The 16,727-nt window shown below is 40.0% G+C and overlaps 1 protein-coding gene across 1 annotated transcript in view; it reads right to left on the bottom strand.

Moving 5' to 3' along the window:
• The window catches only part of spata17 (spermatogenesis associated 17), a 69,101-nt gene extending 54,575 nt beyond the window's left edge, over positions 1-14,526 (bottom strand). Inside the window, exons 1-5 of the mRNA XM_036593531.1 lie at positions 14,432-14,526; positions 14,097-14,186; positions 12,150-12,231; positions 9,852-9,902; positions 1,636-1,739 (exon numbers count right to left, since the gene is read on the bottom strand). Coding sequence (XP_036449424.1) covers positions 1,636-1,739; positions 9,852-9,902; positions 12,150-12,231; positions 14,097-14,186; positions 14,432-14,499 — 395 coding nt within the window. The 5' untranslated portion in view covers positions 14,500-14,526. The remainder of the gene's footprint in view (positions 1-1,635; positions 1,740-9,851; positions 9,903-12,149; positions 12,232-14,096; positions 14,187-14,431) is intronic.
• Between the last annotated feature and the right edge of the window lie 2,201 nt (positions 14,527-16,727).

The raw sequence follows: 16,727 nt of genomic DNA, 5'->3' as shown, positions 1-16,727 counted from the left end.
GGGTGTTGTGGGGGGTGTAGGTGGGTTCTGGAGTTACTGATCCAAAGAGCACTTAACAAATTTACATTTAATTTTAGGCGAACCCTTAAGATATTTTCCCACAAAATATATTGGCCACATTAAAATGTGACTTCAAGTTTTTATCAAAGGTAAAAGATGGTATCTTTTTTGCCCCTAAAGCATGTGTGTTTTATTAATGCAGGAGCTCGCTGAACACAGGGGCTAATTTTTTAATTTCATAACATTATTCGCTTGTGAATAACCTGAGGCAGAGCAGATTATACACGGCGCGCTGCTAATGTGCGTATTTTACACGTGATATTCCTTTTAGAAGATTCATTTCTCTTTGAGGAAAATCTCGGAACTGAACGTTCGTAAACCTCCTGTATACCAGCACCACTATAATGTACACAGTGCACTGAACCTTGTTCCAAATTTTTATATTCACTTTCTTCATTTTTATTTTATATGCAGTAATAACTTATACAATGCAGATTCATATCTTATGAAATAGACACCAAAATGCATTTAAAGACGTTTTTAGATCGAAGATTTGATCACCACTTTTTAAAGGATATTAATTTTATTATAATGTCATTTTAACGCTATACAGCTTTCTTATCTACAGCTACATTTGTTTTTATATCGTAATTTATATTTTATATTGATTCTAGACTTTTAACCAATGATTCCAAAAGTTCAAACATGAGTGCAAACCTATATAATATTAGCTTGTGTCTGTTTGCTAAAATAGGAGCAGGGATTAACTATAAAATCTCAGAGTAAACATATACTGAATAGATCATAAATTAATTTTTATAAAAAAAAGAAACGCTGTAAGGATGGTTTGTAAGATCAACCTAAAAAATATTGGTATTATTTGGTAACAAGTAACTGAACCAGTTTTATTCAACCTAAATAAACACTTTGAATGAACGATTCTTTCAATCAATATATATATATATATATATATATATATATATATATATATATATATATATATATATATATATTTTAAGTTGAATAAAACTGGTTTAATTGCTTGTTACCACATGAAATATATATATTTTAGGTTGAACTGACAAATCTTTTACAGTGCAGGCCTCAACCAGTAGCACCAGGACTGCTGTTTTGAACAACAAAATAGTGGGTGGCCTTCACTGTCACTCTGGGGGGCTTGTGGGGGGCCACAGTAACTCTGCCAACAGTGCTGGTTATGAAGGTTTATTACACAGCTGTTTGTGGTGTAGCTTAATCCCTGTTTCAGGATCCTACTTTAAGAGAACTTTAAGAAAACTCCATTTACTATGATAGCTAGCGGCCCACTTTAACTGTAGGAAAGAAATCATATGTTAGCTTAGTATCACATTAGCTACCGCCCCCCCACCCCCCACCTCCTCAACATCAAGGCTCACAGTGTTTCCTAACAATTGTACTTCACGCGTGGTGCATTACACATGCCTGGGCTCAAACATGCCAAAGCCTCAGGCCTCAGCTCATCTATAACTTTGTAATGGTTACTTTATTTCCCACAGTGATCCAGCTTTTCAACGTTCCACCACATGTTTCACTTTAAGCAGTATCACACATTATAATATAGTAATAATTCTGATTGGTTTAGCATTGTGCTCCTACCTGATTTGCTCATTCTTCTGGGTCAGGGCTTCCAGGTACCTTTTCCGTGCATAGTAATTGTGAACGTACTTCCTCACGTAGTAGCCTCTCCATCTCTGCTGAATCTGTCCAAAATACAGAAATTATTAATATTACTGGAATTTTTATGCTATGGCACAAAAAGTCACATGTAATTGTCTGTTCGGTTTACTTCTTGGTCAGAAGCATGTGGTCATTAGTCGCTTTAGTATCACTGATTCCACACTAGGTGACTGAATGCAACCACACAGCCACGTAACTAAGGAAGCCTTTGACTTTCCATCATAAATACTTGTTTGCTTGCAGTTGCTGTCACAGAAACGAATTGAGCATGTTGGGCAGCGATAACTCAGGCTCTGCAGTCCTGCACTGAAGTGGACAGATGTCCTTCAGGCTAATTAGAAGCTTAAAACAATAGCAGGAGAAAAATAATAAGGCAAAAACAAAACAAAACGAGAATTGCCATTGATCAGCAGTCAATAGATAATTCTAAATAAAGTAATTGCCGGCTCAGATTCCAAGTTCTCGGTGACCTTTCAGACAGGTAAAATCAATGATGCATATTGCTCAATTAGATCTAATACAAATCTGTGCCCCCTTGTAAACACTGGTTCTATTAACAGGCCTGCGGTAAAGAGCACGATAACGACTGATAGAAAAAAGACGGCGGCGCAAAAAGGTGCAGCTCGTTGTAGCTCACATCCAAAATACGCACAAAGAGCTTCACATGTGCTGGAAACACGTTTATTCAAATGCATAACTGATGAACTGTTTCTGGTCCTTAGCATTAATTAAGGCCAGATAACTACTTAATTACTAAATGTTGATCTTACATTACAAGCAAGTATACAAACATTTAGTGCATCCAAAAGTATCCAGATACTCATTCCAGGTACTTAATTCAGCTACTTTAAGGTGAACCCATCGCTGATACAGGTGTTCAGTCACACACTGGAGCAGCTGCACATGAGCCTCAGGTCACCATGCACAACGCCAAGCATTGGCTGGAGGAGTATAAAGCCCAGCATTGGCCTGTGGAGCAATGGAACTGTGTTCTCTGGAGGGATGGAGTTGGAGATTCCAGAACTAATTATCCAATATCAGTACCTGACTTCTGTAATGCTGTTGTGGCTGAATATAATCAAATTCTCACAGCAATGCTCAGACTTGGACAAACTCACTATTAATACCGTTAATTTCAGGACTTCAGGAGAAATGTTGAATGAGCAGGCGTCATATTGTGGATATACAGGACACGTATGATATATAACACATACCATCAGAAATATGTTATTAGACTCAGTATGGCATTATTGTTTGACCAATACGGCATAATTCAATTATTGTTCTTCATACACCATTTTGAAATATGATCTGCCAGTTTTATAACATTGAGATAAATGTTATACATATGATATAATTACATTTATTTTATTTTACACGTTAAAATCGTTATAACAAAATAATGTCCAGAATTCATCATTTAATGTCATTATCATTTATTAACCTGTTCTCGAAATATCAAGTACACCTTCTAAAAATACCTTTTGGATGATAGCCTGTAATTTTCAAACCCAAGTTGTATAACAGATTATTGTATGTAAAATAACAGCATTTGTAAATATAACAAATGATTTTAACCTTTTAAATAGTGAAGTATTTTATTATGTATTCAGTCAGTTAAACCGACTGATTAACTAAATGATTAATATCCATATTATCTATAATAGTCACCCCTGGTCAAATGACACATTTACACATCCTCTACATCGAACAACCTTAAATTCTGAATTTTCCTCCAAATTTCAGTGCACAGATTATATTTATGTGCTGAGATTGACATATTGGAAAAACATAAAATCATGTGCTATTTTTGTTGATGTTTATTAAAAATCTGTAAAGATTAGTTTAGAAATCTCCATACGGGTCTATTTTATCTGATAGACAGTTGAGGACATTTTGCTGGCAGAACATTATTCAGTTCAGTTCATAACCTAAACAGGCACTGAGGCAACCCGATGTTAGTTGTTCTTGTTGGAGAAAGTGCGGTGAAAGCATGGCTGATCATACAGACTCTTCTGTGCCCTAAACTCGACTCATACTGGAAAGAAAGAAATTCCATCACTATGATTTTAAGATTTAAGAGATACCTTAGAGTTTTATTAAATTTAGGATTCATTCCAGAGAAGTTCAGAGAGAGCAACTGATGTTTATTGAGAATTCTGTTGCCACCAGTAAAATAGCTGCCACAAAGTAATGGCTTTACAAAGTTTCACCAGCAAAAACTCAGTGGCTGGATATTGTTGAGAAAGTTCAGCAAACGGAACGAGCCCTAAATCTTTAGAAGGAAAAGGTCCATGAAGACAACGGGACTTCTTTATCAGAAACTGGAGACTAAGATTAAAATTGATTTACTTTAAAATATTGGAAAACTCTATCTGCTTCTATTTATTTATTTCTACATTTAATTTTATTCCATGTGCAACTGATTAACATGCCTGCTTGTTCTTATTTGTTATTTTTAAGAAGAAATATCTCAAGAAAATATCAAAACAAAACATCATTTGATCAGGAGCGGCTAAACTATTGCATATGACTGTATATGATATAATATAATATACTATAATAGTTTGGTGACTAACATTGAGCCAGTAGGGATTGTGGCATTTAATCCTCACACATGAGGCATTAAGCAGTAAACACATTGAAAAGTCAGCCAGGTTTTAAAGAAGCCTGGATGTGATATATTCTGTATATCCAGTCTGGGCCTGAAATTCATCCGTCCATTTTCACAATTGCCCCTTATTTTCTCCCTTATAAATTTTTACATTCCCGCTTCTTCCCGGACATAACACTCTATCTTTTACAAGAGCTGTAAAACACGTCTGGCCTGTTGAGCTGCTTCTGTTGGTGTCTAAGTGGTGACGAGACCTTCGCTCTCCAGGACTATGGCCTCTGGGAAGAGGTCAAGCACCATCACTCCAATTAGACTCATGTAACAGCAGCAGACAGAGAGCTGGGTTCCACCCTGAAATGCTCATATAAGTCCTGATTCCCAGTGAAGTCCAAACACTGCTATAATGGCATTCCTCAATGCTAACATGCTGTTCTTCAATAAACTCTGAAATTTTGTAAGACTTGTAAAAAGTTTCTCTTCAGGGAAAAACACTACACGGGATTGTAAAGCTACAGTTTCAGTGCATATCTGTCCACCTATAAAAGTGCCAAAGCATCACTCAAACAGAACCTTCTTGATTTATAGGTATTGAAATACAACATGCTGGACTGATAAAACTGTAGGACTGACAATTAAAAGGGGAAAAACACATTTTAGTTGTGAGCTGCAAAGACTTCGCTGACAAATTCTCCATCTAGTTTGAATGCAGGTAATAGAATCTGTGATTTTTGCAGTTTGTTGCAGGCAGCATGGCTAACCATATGGTAAAGAACAGAAAGCGGCATTTTCCCAGCTCAGACTGCCAAAAGCATTCACCAGTTTACGTTCACCAGTTTACGTTCACCAGTTTACGTTAGAGTTTGTAATCTGTTCAACCCTTTTTCACTGTAGTCATATTTTCCACATATTTTGGAGCTGAACTTCCGTATTTTCTCCAATAATGTCAATCAATTAGTTTGATAGAAAGCATATTGTATTTCATTTCCATAGATGGGCAATCAAGTCAACCTTTATGTCAGTATTTTATTGTGTGTAAATGCTATTTTTACTGTAGCATCTGTATTCATTTTTTGACATCAAGAAAATTGTAATTGCACTCTGAGTTCTATCTCAGTGCGGCTGTCTTTGTGGGGAGGTGTGACTTGTTCGTCACAGCAGGTGGTTCTCACCTCGGCCCTTTCACTGCTCGCTAACAGCTCAGCACAGAGTCTGTGTTCGAAACAGTCCACAACACACTGCTCACGTACTGAGTCTGCCCAGAAGTAGTGAGTACTATGCAGTATGTGACCAACATGAATTCCTCCAGTATGCCAAAGATACCCGGATGATTTACTGCTCTGGCAAATTTTTCCAGTAGGCTGCCAGAGCTAACTCCGTGATACACTGCATCCCATAATGCAACGCGGCCATTCCGAGAGGACGTAACCACTGACGTAACCACCTGGATATTTTTAATAGCTCTGGATTCGGCCTTTCTTCTATACGTTAACAGCGGCTTTGACCGAATGCTGCTGCATTCAGCGCAGTGCTGAAGCCACACCAGCTTTCTCTGCAGGTCTTGAGGTGGGTTTGTTTACTTTGTCTGCTGGTGTATTTTACACTCTCTCTACCAAAATATCAAAATACTCACTGAAAGGTGGCTAGCAACAGTTGCTAAGCAGTGATTGGAGGGCTAAGGAAAAAAGGGCGAGTCTTGAGTCTAGACGGTCCAGTTGGCTCAGTCCTGGATGTTGGCAGGCCAGTCGCGCCCCTGTCCCTGTAGCATGGCACACAGCTTGTGTCGTATACTGGACACTGTACAGTATACTACTGGTAAAGAGCAGTACACAGTATATCCTGATGCAGTACGCAGTATAGACTGATGCAGTACACTATACACTGGTGCAGTACACAGTACACAGTATACACTGATGCAGTACGCAGTATAGACTGATGCAGTATGCAGTACGCAGTATATACTGATGCAGTACACTATACACTGGTGCAGTATGCAGTACACAGTATACACTGGTGCAGTATGCAGTACACAGTATACACTGACGCAGTATGCAGTACCCAGTATACAGTGATGCAGTATGCAGAACACAGTATACACTGACGCAGTATGCAGTACACAGTATACACTGATGCAGTATGCAGTACACAGTATACACTGACGCAGTATGCAGTACACAGTATACAGTGGTGCAGTATGCAGTACACAGTATACAGTGGTGCAGTATGCAGTACACAGTATACACTGGTGCAGTATGCAGAACACAGTATACACTGACGCAGTATGCAGTACACAGTATACACTGACGCAGTATGCAGTACACAGTATACAGTGGTGCAGTATGCAGTACACAGTATACAGTGGTGCAGTATGCAGAACACAGTATACACTGACGCAGTATGCAGTACACAGTATACACTGACGCAGTATGCAGTACACAGTATACAGTGGTGCAGTATGCAGAACACAGTATACACTGACGCAGTATGCAGTACACAGTATACACTGACGCAGTATGCAGAACACAGTATACAGTGGTGCAGTATGCAGTACACAGTATACACTGATGCAGTATGCAGAACACAGTATACAGTGACGCAGTATGCAGTACACAGTATACACTGGTGCAGTATGCAGAACACAGTATACAGTGACGCAGTATGCAGTACACAGTATACACTGGTGCAGTATGCAGAACACAGTATACACTGACGCAGTATGCAGAACACAGTATACAGTGGTGCAGTATGCAGTACACAGTATACACTGATGCAGTATGCAGAACACAGTATACAGTGACGCAGTATGCAGTACACAGTATACACTGATGCAGTATGCAGAACACAGTATACAGTGACGCAGTATGCAGTACACAGTATACACTGGTGCAGTATGCAGAACACAGTATACAGTGGTGCAGTATGCAGTACACAGTATACACTGACGCAGTATGCAGTACACAGTATACAGTGGTGCAGTATGCAGTACACAGTATACACTGACGCAGTATGCAGTACACAGTATACACTGACGCAGTATGCAGAACACAGTATACACTGATGCAGTATGCAGTACACAGTATACAGTGGTGCAGTATGCAGTACACAGTATACACTGATGCAGTATGCAGAACACAGTATACAGTGACGCAGTATGCAGTACACAGTATACACTGATGCAGTATGCAGAACACAGTATACAGTGACGCAGTATGCAGTACACAGTATACAGTGGTGCAGTATGCAGAACACAGTATACACTGATGCAGTATGCAGTACACAGTATATACTGATGCAGTACACTATAAACTGGTGCAGTATGCAGTACACAGTATACACTGGTGCAGTATGCAGTACACAGTATACACTGACGCAGTATGCAGTACACAGTATACAGTGGTGCAGTATGCAGCACACAGTATACACTGACGCAGTATACAGTGGTGCAGTATGCAGTACACAGTATACACTGACGCAGTATGCAGTACACAGTATACAGTGGTGCAGTATGCAGTACACAGTATACACTGACGCAGTATGCAGTACACAGTATACACTGACGCAGTATGCATTACACAGTATACACTGACGCAGTATGCATTACACAGTATATACTGATGCAGTACACTATACACTGGTGCAGTATGCAGTACACAGTATACACTGGTGCAGTATGCAGTACACAGTATACACTGACGCAGTATGCAGAACACAGTATACACTGATGCATTATGCAGTACACAGTATACAGTGGTGCAGTATGCAGAACACAGTATACACTGACGCAGTATGCAGTACACAGTATACAGTGGTGCAGTATGCAGTACACAGTATACAGTGGTGCAGTATGCAGTACACAGTATACAGTGACGCAGTATGCAGTACACAGTATACACTGATGCATTATGCAGTATACAGTATACACTGACGCAGTATGCAGTACACAGTATACACTGATGCAGTATGCAGAACACAGTATACACTGACGCAGTATGCAGTACACAGTATACAGTGGTGCAGTATGCAGAACACAGTATACACTGACGCAGTATGCAGTACACAGTATACAGTGGTGCAGTATGCAGTACACAGTATACAGTGGTGCAGTATGCAGAACACAGTATACAGTGACGCAGTATGCAGTACACAGTATACACTGATGCATTATGCAGTATACAGTATACACTGATGCATTATGCAGTATACAGTATACATTGATGCAGTATGCAGTACACAGTATACAGTGACGTCACTTGTTTTCTTCATATTAGTTAACCATATTAATAGAGTATCTCGTGTCTTTTTAATGTTAATTAATAACATTAACTAGAGCCGTTGTTACTTGTTCACTTAATATTAGCTAATCAACACTAATGAAGTTCCTCATGTGCTGTTCATCTAAACAAATGCAGAGCTTAATGTTAGTTAGTCAGCACTTATTGTAAAGTGTTACCATGTAATGGAAAAAAATAAAAACAGAAAATATAAAACGTGCCATAACGTTTGCACAGGCTACATTTTCTGTTTATTTTTTTCCGCAGTATGTTAAATTTAGCAAATGTAAACCTACATTAGTTCTTATACTGTATGTAAAAAAATGAAAGAGTTGTAAATCCAAAAAGAAAACGATTTTTCTCAGAGGGCTATTTTGCATTACTATACCCTGCATGTACCTGTAAGGATTGAACACGCCTGGTCAATCCTGTTTTGTTTTGTTGATTTTCTAAATGAAATTAACACATTCTCTACAGAGGACACACGTAAATATGCACATTTCCTGCTCATTTTAGTGCACAATTTATATTTGCGTTTAATATATGGAAAAAAATTAAAACATAAAATACAAAATGTACCATAATTTTTGCACAGGCCAAATATTGTGTTTTATTTTTCCCAACATGCAAAATTCAGCAAATAAACTCAACAAAACATGTAATGTGACCAGGGCGCCCAAACTTTTGCATATGACTGTATTAGTGAACACAGTGTGACGGGCCTGTGCCATTACAGGTGGAGTTGTAGTGGGTGGGGCTGAAGGCCTCATCAAGAACACTACTTACACCTGTGCGGTGTGCTTGTGGCGGGAGCTCCTCTACTGTTTTGTTGTTTGTGTCCCGGGCAGTTTGTTTTTTTGGGCCAGTTTTCTTTTGTTCATTATGCTTCAGTTCATTTGTTTATTTTGGAGTTATTTTGGCCAACAGTTTTTGTCCTTGAGATTTTTGCACCAGATCCTTAAGTTTATTTCTTATTAAAATCATTTTTTCATTTATTCACTGTGTGCTTCTCTTTTATTGGTCATGATGTTGATCCAGTCATGACAATAGCAAGTGCAGAGTTTCCTGAATACTCAAGAACTCTGTTACCACTAAACTGTAATACAATTAGGGCTACATCATGCGTATCAGCTGCACCTTGACTTTTGCTTATCAAAGGCAAGACGATCTGTTTGAAGATTTCATCAGATGTTTCAGCACAAACTTGAGACCAAGTGACTTTTCATTGGCTAAACTGTGGGAGAAATATTTACCTTGACAGCCATCTTATTGTAGAAATTCATCTTCATGAGAAAATATGCTGTCTGTGGGGAGAGAGAGAGAAATAGTATTACAGTAGAGTCACTGAGCCAAAGCTTTCTGATCCATTCTCAACATGCAAGAGCGAAAACCTACTTTATACATAATACATAATGAGTCATGGAGCCCTGGCTGAGTGAGGCAGGACAGAGAGGGGTATCAGACTCTGTATTGAAGGGACATGGCTGTTCTTAATACATAATGCAGACGTGGCAGGGGAAAATCTATGGTAGTCAAGCTGGGAGCTAATGGAGATATATGACAAAATGCTCCACGCAGAGTTTGATAATCAATGGCGCCCCACCAGGAATAAACTGACTACCCAAAGAGAATATTCACAACATGCAACGCTGTGATTTATCTACTGTGGACTGGTCAGGAAGCACTTGAGAGAACTTTTAATATGATCCAAAACTGCCTCACAATTTTAAGATTCCCATTGTGACATTAGGTAAATGAAATAAGTATTAACCAAATAAGAGACTCAGACCGCAGTCCATTAACTTGTGCAGTGGGCGTTGTTTTTATTAGGGATGCACAGATAAGGAAATGTTGAGCTGTGAGCAACATCTGATATTTTTCATGTGTTAAAAGATTGTGTTAAATCACTGATATTAAAGGGTGCCCAGTGAACTACGTATGGCTTGGATAAAGGGGAAGTCCACCAATTATGAAAATGTCAGCATAATTCTAACGTTTAGATGTCTATTTAATCATTTAGTCGTTTGAAGAGAAATGGTGGAACCAGGGGTCGAGAGGTCCACAAATATAGCCAATTTCATTTCCTATATAATTGTCCAGTCAACCTACGTTAGTTTTTGTACTGTATGGAAAAGAGTAAAATAGTGGTAAATCCAGGGGGTACTATTTAGCATTATTATAACACCCTGCATTTACTACTCTGGGGAGAATGTACAGTCATTTGCAAAGGTTTGAACACCCCCGGTCAAATTGCATGTTTTGCTGATTTTTTAAGTGAAAATAATCCTCTACAGAGACACGGTTCTGCACATTTTAATGCACAATGACTGTTTATTTGCTAAATTTAACATATGGGCAAAAAAAAAAAAAACACAAAATGCTAACATGCTGTACATGGAACAAATAAAATTTTAGCACACTATGTTTATTTGCATTTAACATAGAAAAAATTAAACATATAAAAAAGGTGCCATAACTTTTGCACAGGCCTTATTTTAAGTTTTATTTTTTCCAATATGCTAAATTCAGCAAATAAACAGTAACTGTGAATTAAGTATGCAGGAGTGATTTCTCTGTAGAGGATGTGTTCACTTATTTACACTTACGAAGTCAACAAGACATTTAATTTGACCAGGGCGCCCAAACTTTTCCACATGACTGTATTGACCAAAAACTTCTCTTAAAACTATCGTAAAACAATGTCTCGGGCATGAGGGAATGTACCGGTAACCATGTCTTGTCATAGCTTTCTGTGACGAAGCTTTTAAAGGTGTTAAATGCTTCAGATGTCTGGTTCCTATCACCACCACTGTGAACAGCTCTGACTGTGGACATTTCTCTACATTAAACCACTCTGAACGGCTTCACATCTAAATGATTTAAAAATCTTTCACTTTAGAAATTCCCATAATACAGACACGGCATAGTAGTCCATCATCACCCAAATGTTCCGCTCTTGAAGAATAAATGCTTCATCAAATATTGCTAAATATCTACATTACTGTCAAATTTAATTGTCCAATGATTCATCATGCCTCCCTAGTTTTTTGTCACGCATAGCAAATAAGAGTTCTCTCAGAACAGTCTCTGCTGTCTTCTTCAAGAATGTCCCCTAAATACACTTCTGAAACCAGGTGTTCCGAAAGTGGTAGCTATTTGTTTCATATGCTAATGTATGATCCCTACATAATCCATTTTTCCTTTCTGAGGATGCAAAACAATATTCAGCTGCTCTGACAAATGTATCCTCAGGGAAAAAGTTAAACATTTATGAGTTACCGATTTGCATGAGCAAAAAACTTTACCATTGACAACTAAGAGCAGCAACATGGAGATCATCTCGAAACAGTGATGACAGACAGAAAAGGAATAGGAGCATGAAAACGGTGCTCCTTTAACAGATAGGTGAGATAAAGGCATTCCATAGCAAATCAATACGGATTGTCAAATTACAAAGCTACTTCAGATGTAAGTCGTGGCATGCCTGTAACTGCTGAATGTTAATGAGCGTAATCATAACATAATCAATATTACACGACTCTCCAGCTTACCTTTACCCTTTGCCTGAAGTGCTCCCGTGCTTTGAAACCCCGCCATGTTTTCTGTATCATCGTCGCCTTCCTGTGGATACGGCTGCAACAGTGTTTCCCAGTTAATCACATTCCATTATAATATTAAGAGCACTGTGCAAGAGATTAACAACTCCACAGTCCAACCTGAGATGAGACCATTTTAGGGAACATTTAGAAACCTTTCTCCTGAGAGCCCCCAAATGGCCAGCACTTCTTAGACAACTCTACATTTGCATTCATCATGAAAAGCTCCCCTCTAAATGCATGTCTATGGCGATTTTGAACTCAAGAAGGCCATCAGTTTCAAAAAGACCATTTATAACCCCAGAAAATCAATGCGTAGATGGGGAGGGTGGTAACCCAGGAGCTGCACTTAAGGAGCTCAGATTGTGCCTAATTAACCACTTAACATACTGATCAATTAACTAAAGTAATCTAAATTAACCTACTGTCTGGAAGTTTGTCTGCTGAACGCACAGAAATATATTGAGGTTACGTTGCTGGAGCACCAAGTGTTCCTGCTAATTTCTATGTCTAAAGACTAAAATAGTCGTGATTTAGTGCACAAAGGCCGCGTAAAATGGAGCTCAAGGCTGGAATTGCCCCACAGCACTTTAAGCTCATGAAAAGACAACGATGAATCCTCAGCGCTTGATCAGTTACACAAGCCAAAAGTATGCAGACACCTACACATTGCACCCCTACATGCTTGTTAGACATTCCATTCCATATCCATGGACAGTCGGTGGTCCTGCATTGCATTTGCGTGATCTACCGCTTCGTGGCTGAGCTGTTGTTGCTCCTACACACTTCTATTTCACAATTACAGCACTTAGAGCTGACTGGGTCCAGCAGGACGGAACTTTCACAAAAAGACTTTTGGCAAAGGTGGCATCCGAGCCGGTTTAGGACGAGCCTGGCCACTTTTTATTTCCCCCGTTATATAAAAATAGGACTGCAAAACAGCAGAGGGCGCCTGCAAGCGAGTCCTCAATGAATGGGAGTGAATGGAGCTCAATGGCTAAAAACGAAAAGTTAAAATAGTTTGTAATCACACAGAACTTTCCTTTAGTTTTGACGTATTTCACTAAAAAAGCAAAGAAAACTCACCTGTGTGTCTCCTTTTTTACAGCAAACAGATTTTGGGCAGCAAGACACTAACATTACTAATACTTAGTGCTGATTGGCTGGAGCAGCTCATTGGCTGTTTGTGCTCACTGTCATGGACGTACATGAGGCGTCATTTTAAACTCTTATAACTTGAGTTTGAAAGCTCTTATAAATATTACACACACACACACACACACACACATCTTCTAAGCCGCTTATCCTTCTGGGTCGCAGGGGGGAGCTGGAGCCTATCCCAGCAGTCATTGGGTGGAAGGCAGGACACACCCTGGACAGGTCACCAGTCCATCGCAGGGCAGACAGACAGACAGATACATTTTATAAATATGACAGAAGTGTTAAAATGTTTTATGATGTTCTGTGTTCAAGAAATGAATGTATTCTTTTATATTAAAAATGTTGAAGCATTTATAAACTACGATTTTGCTCAAATGCTTGACGCTCGGTTAAGATTCATTTTGGACTTGCTCGGGAGCGCCCTCTAGCGTTTGAGGAACCCGGAAGACATTACAGAGTGGAAATTCTCCTCGCTGTAAGTTCTACAGTCCTACACAGTGCCTCGTTTAAAGTCACCAAGCTCCTCAGTACGACTCATTCTATTGGCCCTGTTTGTCTATGGGGGCTGCACGGCTATGTGCTTGATTTTATACACCTGTTAGCACTGAGTGTCGTCGAAACTCAATCATTTGGGTGTCCACATACTTTTGGCCATACTGTGTACTTGGACAATAGCCCTTTAAAAATGTTACCATTAATTTCTCGAATTATAACTTAACTGTGTCCATGTTAGACTCTCACCTCAGGTAAGCTCGCACTCGGCAGCCTCTGAACCAGCTTTGGATTCTGACCGCCGCAGAATTCTCCCGCTGTCTGTTTTCCTCCGCAATCCTATGAACGCAAAACCTTTCATTAGTTATCAAACACATCTGAGCTCCTCTCCCGTCTCCACTCTCTCTCCCCACAGAACCGGCAGCTCGTTAATTACTGCTGCACTGTTTAAGGTGGAACGGGAAATACGAACAGCACGCTGGGGGATGAGACGCTGAGCCGCTCTGTACTAAACCGCTCTGCGGCTCATCGTAACTAAAACCACATAACTTTACTCTTTTAAAGCTTTTGGATCATTCAGTTACCTGTTTCTGACGAAATGAGCCTCTTTTATGTTGTCAATCTGCATAAACAACTTCACCAGCCGCGCCATGCTCGTGTTAGTTTACATGCGTCCATGACAACAGGAAGAGTCCAATCGGGGGCGGCGGGGGGGGCGGTGTCCGGCTGTGTTTGTCAGAAGAGGCTGGATAGGGTTACTTTTGTTTACTTACACATACATGATTATCGGTTTTTAAGACAAAGACAAAGGTTTTCCCAAACAGCTGCCTTTAGTCAGCCTATCAGCACGAAAAGCACTGCCGGGCTATTCTAACAATTTGTCCTACCCACACATAGACGCTCCGAGACGCCGCGCTGTCTGTTGTTCTCTATCTGAGGCGGGACGTCTGCGCGTCCGCCATGTTGGAGAGGTCAAGATCCGCTTGTGAACAGATTCGCTTGTATTGAGAGATGAGGAGTCTCAGGATTAAATGAGCCACAACTTCCTTATTACTCAACCGATTTTCACCAAATCTGTGTAGTTATAATCCTCAGACACAGATTAATCCAGGCTGCACAGATCTGCTCTCGGTAGCTTTTATTACTTTAATAACTGATCGTGATAATTAGCCGTCCAGACCAGCAGGAGAGTATTCAGTCTGCACCTGACGATAAAAACCAAGTTTAACACGAGAAACACAATCAGACACATCAGCAAATCATCAGTGTGTGAATCACTTCTAATCTTAATACACATAAAAAATAAAACAAACCCCCAAAACACAGTAAGAAGGACGGAGCTGAAGTCGGCTTCCTATTCGCCAGCTTCTTCGACTTTTCCCATTCCACCTTAAATGGTGCAGCAGCCACTTTCTGGTGCCTGAAGCTGCACAATTTAAGGTGGAACAGGAAAATTTGAACAAGAAGCTGGAAAATAAGAAGCTGACTTCAGCTTTGTGTAAGAAGGTGCTAACGTTAATCTGTTATTAATATCTACACAGATTAATGAATACTGTAATTTACCGCTACAAAGCTTTAACCATCATGAGCGTGGATCGCTGCGGTACTGAATGCAGTCCAGCGGCGAGGTTGACCGCGCTAAAATGGCGGCGCCGTTGACGTGCCTGACTGGACCCAACGCGGCATCTAGATATGTATATCTATGGTCCTACTGAGCATGCGCATATCATTACTACAGCGTAGTAACTTATATTTTCAAAGTTTTTATTGTGTTTTAAATGTTAATTCAGTACAGACTCCGCTTAATGTTACTGCTTACTCCCTAATACGGTGATTCAGGCGATCAAAACATCCTAGTTTTAATGCTGGTAATGTTTTTCTGATAAGAGATTTAGGCTGTCAGTCTAAATGTCCTACCACGCCGCACATTTTTATTTAGCGCGCTACATAAAACTATAGGTGGGATATTCCGAAGGCTTAAATTACCCTTTCAGAAAATGCTGCCAGCACTGAAACGTATAGATGAGATCAGTTTGACAGCCTAAATCTCCTTATCAGAAACTCTACCAGCATTAAAAGAATAATTAGGATGTTTTGATCACCAATCACTTTATTAGGGAGTAAGCAGTAACATTAAGCTGAGTCTGTACTGAATTAATATTAAAACACAATAAAACGTTTGAAACTTTAAGTTACTACACTATAGTGATGATATGCGCATGCTCAGTAGGATCACTCGATGGGTAAGACTAATTGTTTGAAGGTCACGAACGAGTTGGACTGTATTTCCAGTCAGAGGTGAAAGGGTAAAAGACGGAGGTCGGTTCATGTTTTTGTCTACCACGTTGACACACATGAATGATGTGGTTACGGTCTGAAACAGCCTCTCCAGCAGAACCACAGGGTTGGATGTTAAAAACGTTGGCAGTCTCGAGCCTGAAACACAGGTGTGCTCCAGCCCGGAGGTGACGGGGCCCTCATGTCTCTGTTTGAAATGCCGGCTGTAGCTCTGAGCGGACAGTAGCGCCTCTGTCCTCAGTTTACTGTGGAGTTATTAATGCGGATGGTCTGATTAACCGGTTGGCCCATCTTACTGGGCCGCGGTTTAAATGTAGTGTCTCAGTTTTATCCCTATTCTGTTTAATGGGAACTGATCCGGGTAATCCAGCGCATCAGTGCTGCAGGCCGCGCGTGCGCCTCAGTTCTAAATTCAAAATGTAACGGAAGCCCTGCAGGTCAGACTGATGAAAGCAGCCGGCGGGTTGATGAGCCCGACAGGTGAGAGACAGTGAGGCTCGTTTAGTTCTGTTAGTTGTTGTCAGTTATCGCCCCGAAGCGCTTTACAGACTTAAAATGAGTCTCAGTGTAGATTTGACCGGT

The sequence above is a fragment of the Colossoma macropomum genome, unplaced genomic scaffold (assembly GCF_904425465.1).
Source record: "Colossoma macropomum unplaced genomic scaffold, Colossoma_macropomum, whole genome shotgun sequence".
Taxonomy (NCBI): Eukaryota; Metazoa; Chordata; class Actinopteri; order Characiformes; family Serrasalmidae; genus Colossoma; species Colossoma macropomum.
The sequence above is the reverse complement of the archived record's forward strand: the minus strand, read 5'-3'. Positions and strand labels throughout refer to the sequence as shown.